At 44.7% G+C, this 13581-nt stretch overlaps 1 protein-coding gene across 12 annotated transcripts in view; it reads right to left on the bottom strand.

Moving 5' to 3' along the window:
* Nucleotides 1-806: 806 nt before the first annotated feature.
* ZNF532 (zinc finger protein 532) overlaps nt 807-13581 on the bottom strand; it is a 55734-nt gene continuing 42959 nt past the window's right edge. For all 12 annotated transcript variants that reach the window (XM_080973397.1, XM_080973408.1, XM_080973401.1 and 9 more), the window contains 4 exons: nt 12881-13159; nt 9667-9779; nt 8195-8342; nt 807-7647 (listed from right to left, as the gene is read on the bottom strand). In XM_080973397.1, coding sequence (XP_080829523.1) covers nt 7153-7647; nt 8195-8342; nt 9667-9779; nt 12881-13159 — 1035 coding nt within the window. In that variant the 3' untranslated portion in view covers nt 807-7152. The remainder of the gene's footprint in view (nt 7648-8194; nt 8343-9666; nt 9780-12880; nt 13160-13581) is intronic.

Raw genomic sequence — 13581 nt, 5'->3', positions numbered from 1 at the left:
ACTTTTTTAAGCCACACCAAGAATCCCAGTTAGAAGGTGGGAGATACCTATTTCAAATAAATTAACAGGCCAAGAAAACTCAAGCAAGCACACTTTAAAAAAATTCTACTTACTCTTTACGGCGTAAGCTTTGGGTTCTTCTGCATTCAGGTCAGAAAGGAATTCTGCGACGTCTTCCCAGCATCCAAGAGTTATATTTATTGCAACAGAAGCAAAAGGCAGTAAAAGAAGCAGGAGGAGTTTGAACCCAGAAGCCATTTCTACACCTCGTTTACCTCTAGACTTCTTCCTTTAGGCCTGGCGGTATATATTAGGGCCTCAGGCCACTTGCCTTAGGTGAGAAGACAAGGCAACTGTGTCTTAATTGAAAAAGGATCAATTCGCCTTGCAAAACAGACGCAATGCTGTGGAAATTGCACAAATAGCGTGAAAAAGGCTGTTTGCGCCTCAGTGTTTTCTCAGCTTGGATGTCTTGCTTACTTCCTCTGTGCTTTTTAAAATCACCTGCTGCAATTTGTTACAGAGATCAAGGCAGGTGATTGTTACCTTTCGATGGTGTTCTCGCACCACAATTTCAGAACTATCACGAAAGTATACACTTCCGAAAATTCAGCATAGGATTACACACAAAGGTACAGACCAGCTTCAAGAATATATCTGAATGAACGCATTTGACTGCCTAAAAATGTACTTGATTGTGGTGGCAGGGATAAAGCTTCTGGTTTAGGACAGCATTTTGTCTTGGAAGACTGCGATAATGGGAAGGCCATACAAATATAAACAAAACAACAACAATGGAAAGAGTCTTGTAATAAAAAGGTAACCTTTATTATTCCATTCACTCTGTACAAAAAAACCCCCCAAAATAAAACACCATCACTGCATAGTGACTGCCCATTTGTTACACAGGTCAAAAAGTGCACATCAACAAGCGTGAGGCTTTAAGAGGTACACAGTTTCTTTTTTAAAAAAAGTTTTAAAAGGCAGTGACAAGCTAGTATACATCACTGACAGAAGTGTAACAGGATCCTGCATATTCAGCTACAGGGTAGAATCAAGACGTTCTCCATAACCTCCCAATATTTGATGAGTACAAAAAGAGGGAGAAAAGGAATAACAAGCATTCACTGGTCATCATCAACGAAGCGAAGAACAAATAATGTTCAGCTACTGAGAACTCGTTTTGCTTCTGACAGAATATCCGGGGAAAACGTTAGAAGATGGCAAGGAATCTGGAGGCACCTTAAAGGCTAACACGGCTTTCTTGCCAACAGAGTGTTTTGGCCTACAGCTCAGTCGGTAGAGACTCTTAAATCCTAGGGTCGTGGGTTCGAGTTTTACGTTGGGCAAAAGGGGGTTGGACTAGATGACCCTCATGGTCCCTTCGAACTCTCCGGTTCTATGGGTTCTAACTCCCATCAGCCCCCTGCCAGTATAGACTATGCCAGCTGGGGCTGATGGGAATGGAAGGCCAAAACATCTGGAAACCTCCAAGCTGGCAACTTATGATTCAGGTGCCACACAAGGCTTTTGGATATTTTTTTGCTGCAAAAGACTTAACACAGCTACTACCCCCTTTGGACACCAGTGGATCAGTATTTCCTCTGCTCAATAAATAACGGAATATCACAATTCTTTAGGGGCAAAAGAGAGGTGGGAGGGGGAACCCCACATTTATTTACATACAACATGTGTCTTCATACAAGTAACTATGGACAAAATGTATAATTCCCGAGAGCAGCAACGCCTTCCCTTGGTTTTCAAGAATGGAACGTTTAACTACAGTATAATCATGCAGTTTTCTTTCTCTCTCTCCCCCTATACATACATACATACATACATATATATATTTATATATACATACATACGTACATACACTGAACATTTTGTTTTCAATGTGTTTTTCCCCCCCTCTAAAAAAGTACAAAATTGGGTTCAGGGAATACATATGTGGTATAAAAGCAACCCACAAAAATCCAAACTAGTGTAAGAAGGGCAGCACATGGAACCTCTTCTGTACTTCCATAAAAACACGAGTTATTGATAGAAGGTACATTCTGAGGTGTTCCCCACCTCCAAAAGCACCAAACTTTCCACTGAGGAGATCGACAGTGTTTAGGAAATGCAAATCGAAAGGTGCTAAATTAACAGGTTTATTCCACGAGAGGAGGAGGAGGAGGAGGAAGGATCAGCACATAGTGCAAGATCGCTTACCTGCCTCCGAGGGGTGTCTCCTGTTAACAGCCACACAAATCCAACAATGTGGTGCAGCTGGCTTGTACGCAGAGCACCTCAGGCGCACGTTCTGTCACAAACCAGGGGGAGCTTTTCGCACATGAGGGCTCCGTACGGAGCATTTGCCAGCCCAGAAGAAAATGGGTACACCGGCGGCAGTTTGAACATTTAATTACTGCAGACACCTGGTTCGTGGCCACCAGCTGCACTTTTTGCAAGTAGACTTATATATACAGTGGTACCTCGGGTTACATACTCTTCAGGTTACAGACTCCGCTAACCCAGAAATAGTACCTCAGGTTAAGAACTTTGCTTCAGGATGAGAACAGAAATCGTGCTCCGCCGGCACGGCGGCAGCAGGAGGCCCCATTAGCTAAAGTGGTGCTTCAGGTTAAGAACAGTTTCAGGTTAAGAACGGACCTCCGGAACAAATTAAGTACGTAAGCAGAGGTACCACTGTACTTTGCAGGCATCTCGGGGCTGATTTTTTTGTAAGAGGCACAGTCTTGTGGGTGTCTGTTAAAACTTGCATGGGGATGTGAGTGCGCGGCATGGACAAATGCATGGAGAAAGCTGCCTTAAATGCTGAAAATAAAACTAGAAGATCTTAAGATCTAGTCCAGCTTCCTGTTCTCACAGCGGCTAACCAAATGTCTGTGGGAAACCTGCCAGCACAAGAGTACTCTCCCCTTCTGCAGTTTCCAAAAACTGGTATTCAGAAGCACTATTGGCTTCAACCATGGTGACAGAGCAAAGCCATCAAGGCTAGAAACCACTGACAGCCTTCTTCAAATCCTTGCTAACTCCATAACCATGAGATCTAGCAACATGGTGTGTGTTTTTAAACACACGCCACCAGCTTCCCCATTAATCTCAAATACTCCACCACGTAACACATTTTGGTAGAGAATTTGGGTGATCTGGGAACTGCATAACACTGAGCTAACACTATTTGTCCCAAGAGACTCTGGGTGCAATTCAGAGTAGACGAGAGCGTACGTTTAGTGCAGAGGGTTAAGACTATGAGCTGAGAAACCCCACGTTCAAATCTTGCCTTAAATATGAGCTCTGTCCCCGCACATGCAGCCATTTGCAATCTGGGGATGATGATAATAATAATAATACTGACCTACCTTACAAGGTTGTTGTAAGGAGTACTGAGATAATTTATGTGAAGCACTCTGAAAATTCCAAAACATTTTATAATTGCTGGTATGGTCCAGAACCTTTAAGAAATCTATGAGCTGTGTGAATTACACAGCAGGCCTCGTTCTTTTTCATTTTTTTTAAAAAAAGAAATTACATTTTAGCTGCAAAATAAGAACTACTATGTAGGTAGTATTATTCACGTATAGAACAGTTTCATTATTCAGAGTGCTTCATGGTCCTTCATCTTTATGTGATGCAGCATGGAACTATGTGATGGCGCTCTGAAAAAGACTCACAGTGCTCAAATAGTACCCTTTCCATCTATCACCTTGGCAACATACCTCTCAGTTCAGATTTCTGCGATTGCTTGCAGCTGAATGCATCTCCTCCTCATATATGTAAACCGAGAGGCTAAAACAAGCTGAAAGCAACATAAAGAGCCAGTGGGAGGTGCTTGGCTTATGTCTGTGTTAACCAGAAGACAAGCAACCTTGAAAATAGTAACTGGGTAGTTCAGAATTCAAAACTTTACTCGACTAATTGGAGAGCGAGACCAAGAGACTGTGAGGAAGGAAGGGCACGTGAAGCTGAAACTCACTAGGTGGCCAATTCAGAGGAACACACTAGAAATCAGCTCACTCCTATGTATTCCTAAGTGTACAAACCAACCATTGCAAACCACAACCATCCTCAAACACACATTAAAGCATTGGCCTGGTTTGCACATAATGCTAAACCATGGTTTGCTGAACAATGGCGTAGTGTTATGTGTGAAGCCTGCCCAGCAGCTTAAGTATACTTTGGTTTTCCTTTTATTTCTTCTACCAGCAAAACACAGTCTGAAGCAATGGTTAGTTGCTAGCTTACGAACATTTGGTTTGTTTTAGATCTGGCTTGGCATTACATATGACCCCAGTGCCCTTCCTAAGTCATAGTTTGTTTGGCCACCCTGTCTCAGAAGCTCACCAATCATTAAGAGATCACTCAGGCCTCAGATTACAACACAGCACCATTGAGGCAAGTCCCATTGCTTGCTGTGAAGGGTCAAGCGTAGCTCACACAAATTCAGCCCTACATTATGTATACGCTGCATCAACAAAAACCGAATTCTGCCACCTGTGCGAGTTATGCAAATTAACCACATCTCCATATACTCACATACCTTGCATGATTTAAAATGTCTCTCCTAGTCACAGAGAGTGGCAAAGAACCACCCTATATACCCTATATAGAGCCTAGCCACTGGAAATGCTGTTCATACTGTCCTTTGGCTTCTGAGAATGTAACAGCCATCCTCTGAGAACTAGAGACTTGCTTTAAAAAGAGTGAAACAAGGGTATTTCAAACAATACAGGATTCTGTGACAGGTGCCCTGTTCATAACAATTGCTGAATACTGTTTATGGAACCGAACTGCTGAATACGTTAAGAACTGGAGAAGGGTGTGCTGGATCAGGCCAATGGCCCATCTAGTCCGGCATCCTGTTCTTACAGCGACCAACCAAATGCTGGTGAGCACAAGAGCTCTCTCCCCTTCTGTGATTTCCAGCAACCGTTATTCAAAAGCACGGCTGCTTCCTACACACAGCGCTGCACTAAATCCCTCTTGTTCCCACAGTCCATGCTATTCCCAAATCACATAACAGGAACTGCTATAAGAACACCATGGTTTGCAAGGATCACTGTGGTCCAGATCATTACAGCCTTCCCTGTGGTCCAGATCATTACAACTCTCAGCATCTCCCAGCACTGGGCCTTGCTGGCTGAGACTGATGGGACTGTGCCAGCTTTGGCAGGTGGACAGGGCAAACCCCCCTGTCAATTATATGATGGACAGGTGGGCTGCCCTACCCACCTGTTCAAATCCCTTGTCCTTGCTTTAAGCCTTCCCATGTGAGCATGGGAAAGTGGGGACTGCACGCTCTTTGCAGAACTCTACCCGGAAGAGGAAGGCAGCTCTAGAAAGCCTCCCAGATTCCTGGTTGTGCATTTTGGTGTCCAATCTAGTCTACGTTTCAATAAGCAACGGAAACAAAATCTGTAGGAGAGGGAAGCAAATCCTTGGCAGCCTCAGTTAAAGCGAATCAGGTAGCACGTGACAGAAAAGACCCTTTTTTCTGCCCAAGATCCTGGTAAAGCTGTTGCGAAACAAGAGAATACAATACTGGGCTAAATGGATGCATAGTCTGACCTACGGGGTGTTAGCTTTTCAATGGGGGGCTACAAATTTATCCTACGCCTCCGAGCACCTGATCTGACATAAAACTGGCACCGCCTACCATCTTATGCAAGCATCCAGGCTGCAGCCTTCTCCGTCAAACAAAAAATACATCATTTCACGGGTTTTTCAATGTAGTGTTTAAGAAATGACACGGCACACGATCCTTCTCCCTGCCTCTCCACCATTGTAAACTCAATTCACAGTACTCTACATATTTGTTTAACTGGGAGCAGCTAAGCAGCAAAATACTGAAGCACCTCAACAGGCCTTTCGAAAGAGTCCAAGGACCTCTCTCAAAAGTGCAGTGGAGGAGAGCAAAAGAGCATGATGCTTAAAACACAAGCAGCACAGACCCTCCAGGGCATTCCTTACATGTAAGAAGTGATGAAAAGGAAGGATAGCGCTTTGGGGCAGCTCCCATTATTTCAGGGGGGGCTTTTCTGCAGGAAACTGCAGCTGGGTTCTGTAGCCGATGTGTTGTCTACACACGGAAATGCCCTCTCACATTAATACGGGGAGATTTTCCAAAAAAGCACCTATAATGTTTATGCAAGAGGCCATAATAAAATTATTCTAAATCCTCCTGATCGTTAAGAATGTTATTTGGGGGCATAAATCCAGTAACTACAAAGCAATCAGACAAACAAAAAAGCTACTTGCCTTTCATTTATCTTCTTTTAACTTTTGCTTTCTAGTGCAGCTTTGTCAATCCTCCCCTGGGTATATATATATTCGTAGGCTTCCTCGTGACTTCAATGCTGAGGTGTGTGAGCAACCACAATGTGCGACGTTTCCACACACACAACTCTGGCAATTTCAGAAGCTCTAGATCGTGTGGCAGTCCAATGACACATGGTACAGCTCCTTACCATGCCAGAATTAACCACGGTTTCCAGGAAGGATGATGGTAACATGGAAAAGAGCTGGGGGAATCATGGCTCCTCCCATGTGACCTCTAGCATGATCATAGAGTTATGGGACAGACGGGCGTGTTCCCTTGATGTTTTAGTGACATCAGAAAGGGACCACCCCCACGAAGCGGTTTAATGGAAACCTAAGCAATGCCCTAATATGAAGAACTGTGTTTTAAAACGAACTTGCTGTCCAGAAAAAAAACAGAAACAACTGACCAAAACCGAAAAACAAAACGAAACAAGGATTTCCCACTAAATACCAATACCAACACATAACAAAGAGTATAAAAATTATCTGTTTAAATATATACAAACTCTGTTCAACTCAAATACTGCTTTATTTCCCGTGGAGTGTTTTTTTTTAAAAAAAAAAGTCTTTAGGGGGCTTATATATATCTATGTATATATATATTTCTCTATATATCTCTCTCTCTAGCGATGAGGTGAAGAAGATATTGTTTTCAGTACAGAATATATTGCAACAGCGTGTGAAGAGCTGTTATCTCCATTGTGTGGCAGGTTTTCTGTACCAAAAATGAATGAAAGAAAGAAAGGTCAGTCACGTTCTGAAGTAGAGAAGGCTTCTTCTTCTTTCTCTCGCTTTTGGGATATGCGTGTGGGGAGGGAGGGAGGGTCATTTTTCAGTCGAGCTCATTCTTTTGGATTTGATGAAGGCCATTCCATGTGTCCGCATGTGGGTGTTTAAGGCCGCTTCTGTTTCAAAGGTCTTTGCGCAAACTTTGCACTTCCTGTCGGACACGGCACTGTCAGACGACTCCTCCTCGCGGCTGGGCTTGTTCTCCTGTTGGCTGTCTTCCCCCGACCCATTCTGTTTCGAGACGGGCTGGGGCTCCTTCAGCTTGTGTACGATGAAGAGGTGGCGGGAGAGGGAGACGTGGGAGGTGTAGCAGAGGCCACATTCCCTGCACTGGAACGAAGAGCCGTCAGATTTGTGCTGGGGAATATGTTCGTGGAACTGAAGGAGGTTCTCGGTCGTGAAGCCGCAGACTGCGCACTTGTGGACTTTGAAAACGTTGATCTTTAGCTTCTTCAGCGGCTGAGTGATGGCGCCTCGAGGGGGCCTGAATTCCAGCACGGGCTCTTCCAATTTACGCTTCGGACTGGGAACCTGAAGTTGGAACAAATCAGTTTTAAAATATAAACAACCCAGCTATGATCATGTAGCTGTTCTCATGAATGTTCACTGCTTCTGCACTAGAAATAAGTGTGTGTATTGAGCCAAGGATCATGTTCGGAATCAGCCAACTGGGAAGCACTTCTTGACACAATGCACAATTTAACTTATGGCATTCTCTGCCAAAGTTTGTGTATGTGTTTGGGGTGGTGATGGTTACTACCTTAGATGGCTTTCAAAAACACAGTGGTGTATCCGACACGGAGGACAGGTTTTACATTGGATGTTATTTATTTACAGTGGACGCTCGGGTTGTGAACGTGATCCGTGCGGGATGCACATTTGCAACCCAGAGTTCACAACCCGCGCGTCTGCACACACGCGGGTCACAAAGTGCTTTCTTCACTTTTTTCCTCAAAAGACAAAAGAAGCTTCAAGTCTCCCAACTCTGATTTGTTGAGAGGACACAGCTGAAGTTTATTCAGCTGGTATTCCATGTTTCTTTTTAAAGACCAGGACTTGCATACAAATAAGAGCTCACCTTCGCGTCTTCTTTTACCGCGCTTTGTCCTACATTGCTTGATTCTGTCATCTCTTTCACATCGGGCTCTTTAATGCCGTGCATAAGCTGAATATGCTTTTCGAGCATCAACCGCTTGGTAAAAGTACGCCTTGAATCCGGACAGTGCCTACATGAATAAAATGCATAGCAGACCATCAACAGTTATGATCAACTAGTTGGTACTAACAGTGTTTGCACAGGTGCTCACGTGCCTGCCCTTAAAATGGCTGAACATGGCTAACTCACATCTTACTGATTTCAATGGGTGTACTCAAAAATATAATTTACTTTTGTAAAAGTCGGTGAGGCGATACAGGCCTTCAGCTTGGCAGGTCTTTATTTGGAAGGTTTGGGGATGCAGGATGGAATAGTGGGTGGTGGGCCGGGGCAATTAGTGGGAATGGGGCCAGTTTCCCTGCTTTTTCCTTGAACTTGGTTAGTATTGTGGGAATTTTCCTTGGTTTGTTTTGGAGGAATGGGTACACTAGAGGAGGGCTTTTTCCGATGTTATCTATCTCCATCTACACCCATTGTTTTGTTTCATTTTCTAGGATGTATGGGAATACATCGCACTTGGTTGGCGAACGTAAACAAACTGTGGAAAAGACTCTATGAACCGAAAATGGAGATGCTATATGTACTTTCCTTTGTTTTGCAACACAAGTAAATCTTTAAAACACACACACACGTTTTACTTGGATTCAACCTGAAGAACAATAGGAGCACTCTCTCTTACACATACATACACACAGGCTATTTTAACTTATTTGCTACATAAAAAGCAGCTTGACTGCTGCTACCTATTTTATCCAGCAACAAGTTGCCTTAGGAAACAGCTGGGTGCATTCCAGGACACACTTCTGGTTTCAGTACTGTCACCGTGCATGTGCTGAGAACGCACTTTAGCAATTGTCCCATAATCCTCTACAACCAAGGGTACATAATGTGGTCCCACTAGACGTTTGAAACCACAATGAGTCCTCCAGATGTTCTGGACTCCTATGGGGCCCAGTCAGCATGGCCGATAGCAGGGATGATGGGATTTGTAGTCCAGAACATCTGCAGGGCACCGTGTCGGCTATCCCTCCTCTGTGGTAGGCAGTCTTACATGACAGACAAGAACGGGGTTCTGTAGAACCTTGTTCTTCAATTCTGGGTCCTCACATGCTGCAGGACTCCAGCTCCCACCATTCCCGACAACTGGCAAAGCCAGCTGAAAGTGATGGGCATTGTAGTCCAACAACATTTGGGGACCAAAAGGTTAAAGAACACTGTGTGGCTCCACCTGGAGACTCATTTCCTCTAAAGAGTAGGCTGAAATGAGAGCAGATTGTCTCCAGGTATGCTACTTGGCCTCTCAATGAGAGAAGGGCAGGTTTAGTTTTTTTTAAAAGGTCTAAGAATTATTATAACGAACATAGTTGCGCAGAACTCTAAAAAGCAGAACTTACGAGCAGGTATAAACTTTCCTAATGCCTTTGTGCTTGATGCGATTGTGGCGGCAAAGGCTGTGTGAGGAACTGAAGGATTTGTCGCACTGTCGGCAAGGATGCTTCTTCATTTGCTTTAAAGAAAAGAAGTCAAAACGTTTTTTTAAAAAAGGAGGTACATTACGATATGTGCCAGTTAACTTAAAACTTTACCTTAAACAAAGCAATGTCGCGAGCATGACACATCCCAGGGCACCGTTATGACGTGCTGTGTCCACCAGAGGGAGCAGGGCTGGGTTGTACAGCGAATTATTTCTAGAAAGCAATGGAAGCCACTTCCCCCTTACTAATTCTGATCCAGTATAGGTAGCCTGATGGCTCTACAAACACAATGCTTTGAAAGACCTACTTGTGTGGTTTCCCAGATTTGCAATTACCAGTTGCAGCTGCTCTGCCTAGCCCCCTAGAAGTCAATCAAGTGGGGGAAATTAACCAGGCAAAATGGAAATCAGCTAACGAGAGGAGGAATGGCGTCGTACACAAAAGCCAGCTGTTAAATGCAGAGCAGCATATGGAGGGATACATGTGCATTATTTCCATGCCCTGTGCTCAGATCTTCCTGAACAGGTAGCTCACACACCTGTCATTTGACTCACAAGACCTATGGACCATTGTGTCTGTCCCCCTTCCCCCCCATCCAAAATAAGTGGGGACTAGCCAATGGCTACTAGCCATGACGGATACATGGGAGCTCCATGTGCAGGAGGAGAAGCCTGCCTCAGAGTACGAGATGCAGAGGACATACAGCAGTTCTTGCGCTGCTCTGTGAGTCCCAGAAGTGTCTAACTGGTTGCTGGACCGCAATATAAGGAGGTCTGTGTCCAGCAAGTTATGTGATGCTCTTAACCAGTCCACCTGCGGGACATAGATCCATCACTGGCATTCCTCGCCTCTGGCTGACAAGCCTGCTAGGCCCAAGCCAAACCCAAGGTTGCTAAGCAACCCCTTAAGCTCTCTGTGTAAGGTTGCTTTAGTAGCCATTCGCAACACACATGATAAACAGCAGCGAGTGGATCTGAACAAGGCTTGATGCATGATGACCTACATAAATGACCCAAGAAGCAGTAAAACATTTTAACCAACGACCCGTATCCGAGAATTTATCCTACTCTGGAACAATTCACACACACACACACACACACACACACACAGCTTTATTTCAGCTTCCATCTTTGAAAGCTGCTACATGGGTGTTTCATTATAGCATCTCCTACCCATGAGAGCCTGCTTATTACGAGCTTTCTTCTGTCTTTACCAACACCTCTGAGCTTATTACATTTTCGCGGTATTTCCCATATGGCTTTCTCTCACGTCTCTCTCTCCTTCTACCCAAGGCAGCAAAACTGACATGGTTTTTATTAGTTTTACTCCTGCCTAGGGGCCTGTGCTGAACATCAACCATGAAAAATTATGAGCTTTTAAAATTTCTTCCTTCTTTTTAATTTTACTACTCTGAAAGCCTCGTTGGCAGGGGGGAGCCAAAAGCAGGTTGAAGTCGATAAGACTGTTATTAGTTCAGAGAAGTGGGACTTGCAAGAAAATATTACAGTATGGAGTGTTCCTGCTCAGGGTTCCAGCCAGCCAGTGCTCTTTCAGGACACTCCATTACATTCCCTCTCTCCACTTCTGTTTCTATTCCTCTTCTGAGGTGCCTTTTTTGTGCACACTGAGCATACTGCCTGCCCACCCTGCTTGGAGTTTGGTACATATTTTGCAGCAGTGTGACCAAGGAAACAGTCTAGTAAGACTGGTGACTGAAAGAATAAACTTAAGGTTTATTATTCATGGCAAACAAAGCAAATATAGGTTTTTACATGTGGCCAAGATGGAACCAAGAAATTAACACATGCAAACTCATTTTTGGACCAGGGATGTGGGTGGCGCTGTGGGTTAAACCACAGAGCCTAGGAAAACCAATCTGTGAGGAGTAAGAACAGGGGGCCTTTCTGTTTATTGCACCTCCCCACACCACTGGTCCGAGTAACTTACTGCAAGCCCTTTTTGCTGTACAGTGCCCTTTTTGCTGTACTGTACATTCCGGAGCCCTGTTCGCATCTAGAAGCAAACGTAACCAGCCATGGCACGTCTGCGTACGCATGCGTCGCTTTTCGCCGCTTATGCACATGCGTGTGACGTCATTTTGAGCGTCTGCACATGCGGCAAAACCCGGAAGTAACACATTCGGTTACTTCTGGGTTGCTGTGGAGCGCAACTTGAACGCGCTCATCCCGAAGCACATTCAACCCGAGGTATGACTGTACTCCTATTCAAAATGCATAAAAATAGGATCAGACACATTCTGCTCAATAGGACCGACTAATCAGGGCACGCCTGTCATGCTAATTCATCGCAGCAGCTTTAAGAACATAAGAAGAGCCTGCTGGATGAGGCCAATGGCTCTCACACGGACCAACCAGATTCCTAGGAGAAGCCTGAAACAGCAGCCCTCAGCCCACTGTTACTCCCAGGAAAACAGCACTCAGGAGCAATGTGCTTCCAACTGCACAGGGGAGATCACAGCCACTGTGGCTGGTAGTCTTCTATAGCCTTCTCTTCCACGAATTTGTCTAACCCTCTTTCACAGCCATCCAAGTTGGTAGGCGACACTTTGAAAAGCGATTAAAATTTAATGGATCTAGGCAATAACGTACTCCTGAAAATTTCTAGCGTTGACTCTCCCTTCAGCGCTGCAGGAAATGTAAACCAGGCTGATCCATTGTGTTGATTTGTATTTTATTTCCCTCCATAACCCTGTCCCTTTTAGCGTGCATGATCTTATTTATTCTCTAGATTTATGCTTACATAAAACTAAATAGTGGCCTTTCTTTCGCTGAAATTGTGTGGTGGCTGGTTACTTAAAATGCAATCAAATCTGCCTGGCCTGGCTTAGAAAGAGAGGAAGAGCCCATTCCAGAATGCAGAATTGACATCAGTCAGTTTGTCCTGGGCTTCACCATGGTGAAGGGATTTATTTTTTTTGCCAGGGGTGGGGTATTATCTTTTATAATAACTTTTCAGCAACAGGTAAGTGTAATCAATAAACCTCATTGCTGGTTTGGTTGCAAGGTGGGCGACTAACGGGGACAAATTCTTTCCATGCTAAACATCCTCGTCAACAACTTGAAAACGGCCCAGATCTAATCTTCTAATTCTCCGCTCAACACCCGCAATTTACCTTTCCGTGTTCTTTCCTCATGTGGGATATGTAAACATCTCTCTGAGTAAACAGCCGATCACATTCCCAACACGTCCAGCCAGGATTGGGGACTTTCTGGGGCTCTGCTTTCTTCACAGGGGAGGGGGACTTCTTCTCTGTCTTTTCTGTCCCGTTGACGGATTTGGAGTCCTCCTTGTTGTGACTGACCGAGTTCTGAGTGGTGGGCTTCGTGCTCAGCGGCAAACTGATACCCAGGTTCGGAGGCCCCTCGACACTTTTCAGCGTCCCGTGCATAGACTAATTCAAAAAGAAAGAACAAAGCAAGGTGGTACTTGCTATCTAGAGAGAATACAAGGTGAGAGGACCAGCAGGCGGAAGGCTGGAGTAGCCAGTGTGGTGTAGTGGTTAGCGCGTTGGACTAGGACCTGGGAAGCCAACAGGGTTCAAATCCCCACTCTGCCACAAAACTCACTGGGTGACCTTCAGCCAGTCACTCACTGCCAGCCTCGCAGGATTGATGCGAGGATAAAATGGGGAGGAGGAGAACCACGAAAGCCACTTTCAACTCCTTGGACAAAAAGCAGAATGCAGATATGTGATAAATAAAATAAAATAAATGCTTGTAGATTAAGTTTCACGAATCCACGGCACCCATAGGCCAATGTACAGAGGCGGCAAAAACCACATGACACAGCTGGACTGTACCACTTCAAAGATGG

The sequence above is a fragment of the Podarcis pityusensis genome, assembly GCF_964106645.2.
Source record: "Podarcis pityusensis genome assembly, chromosome: 11".
Taxonomy (NCBI): Eukaryota; Metazoa; Chordata; class Lepidosauria; order Squamata; family Lacertidae; genus Podarcis; species Podarcis pityusensis.
The sequence above is the reverse complement of the archived record's forward strand: the minus strand, read 5'-3'. Positions and strand labels throughout refer to the sequence as shown.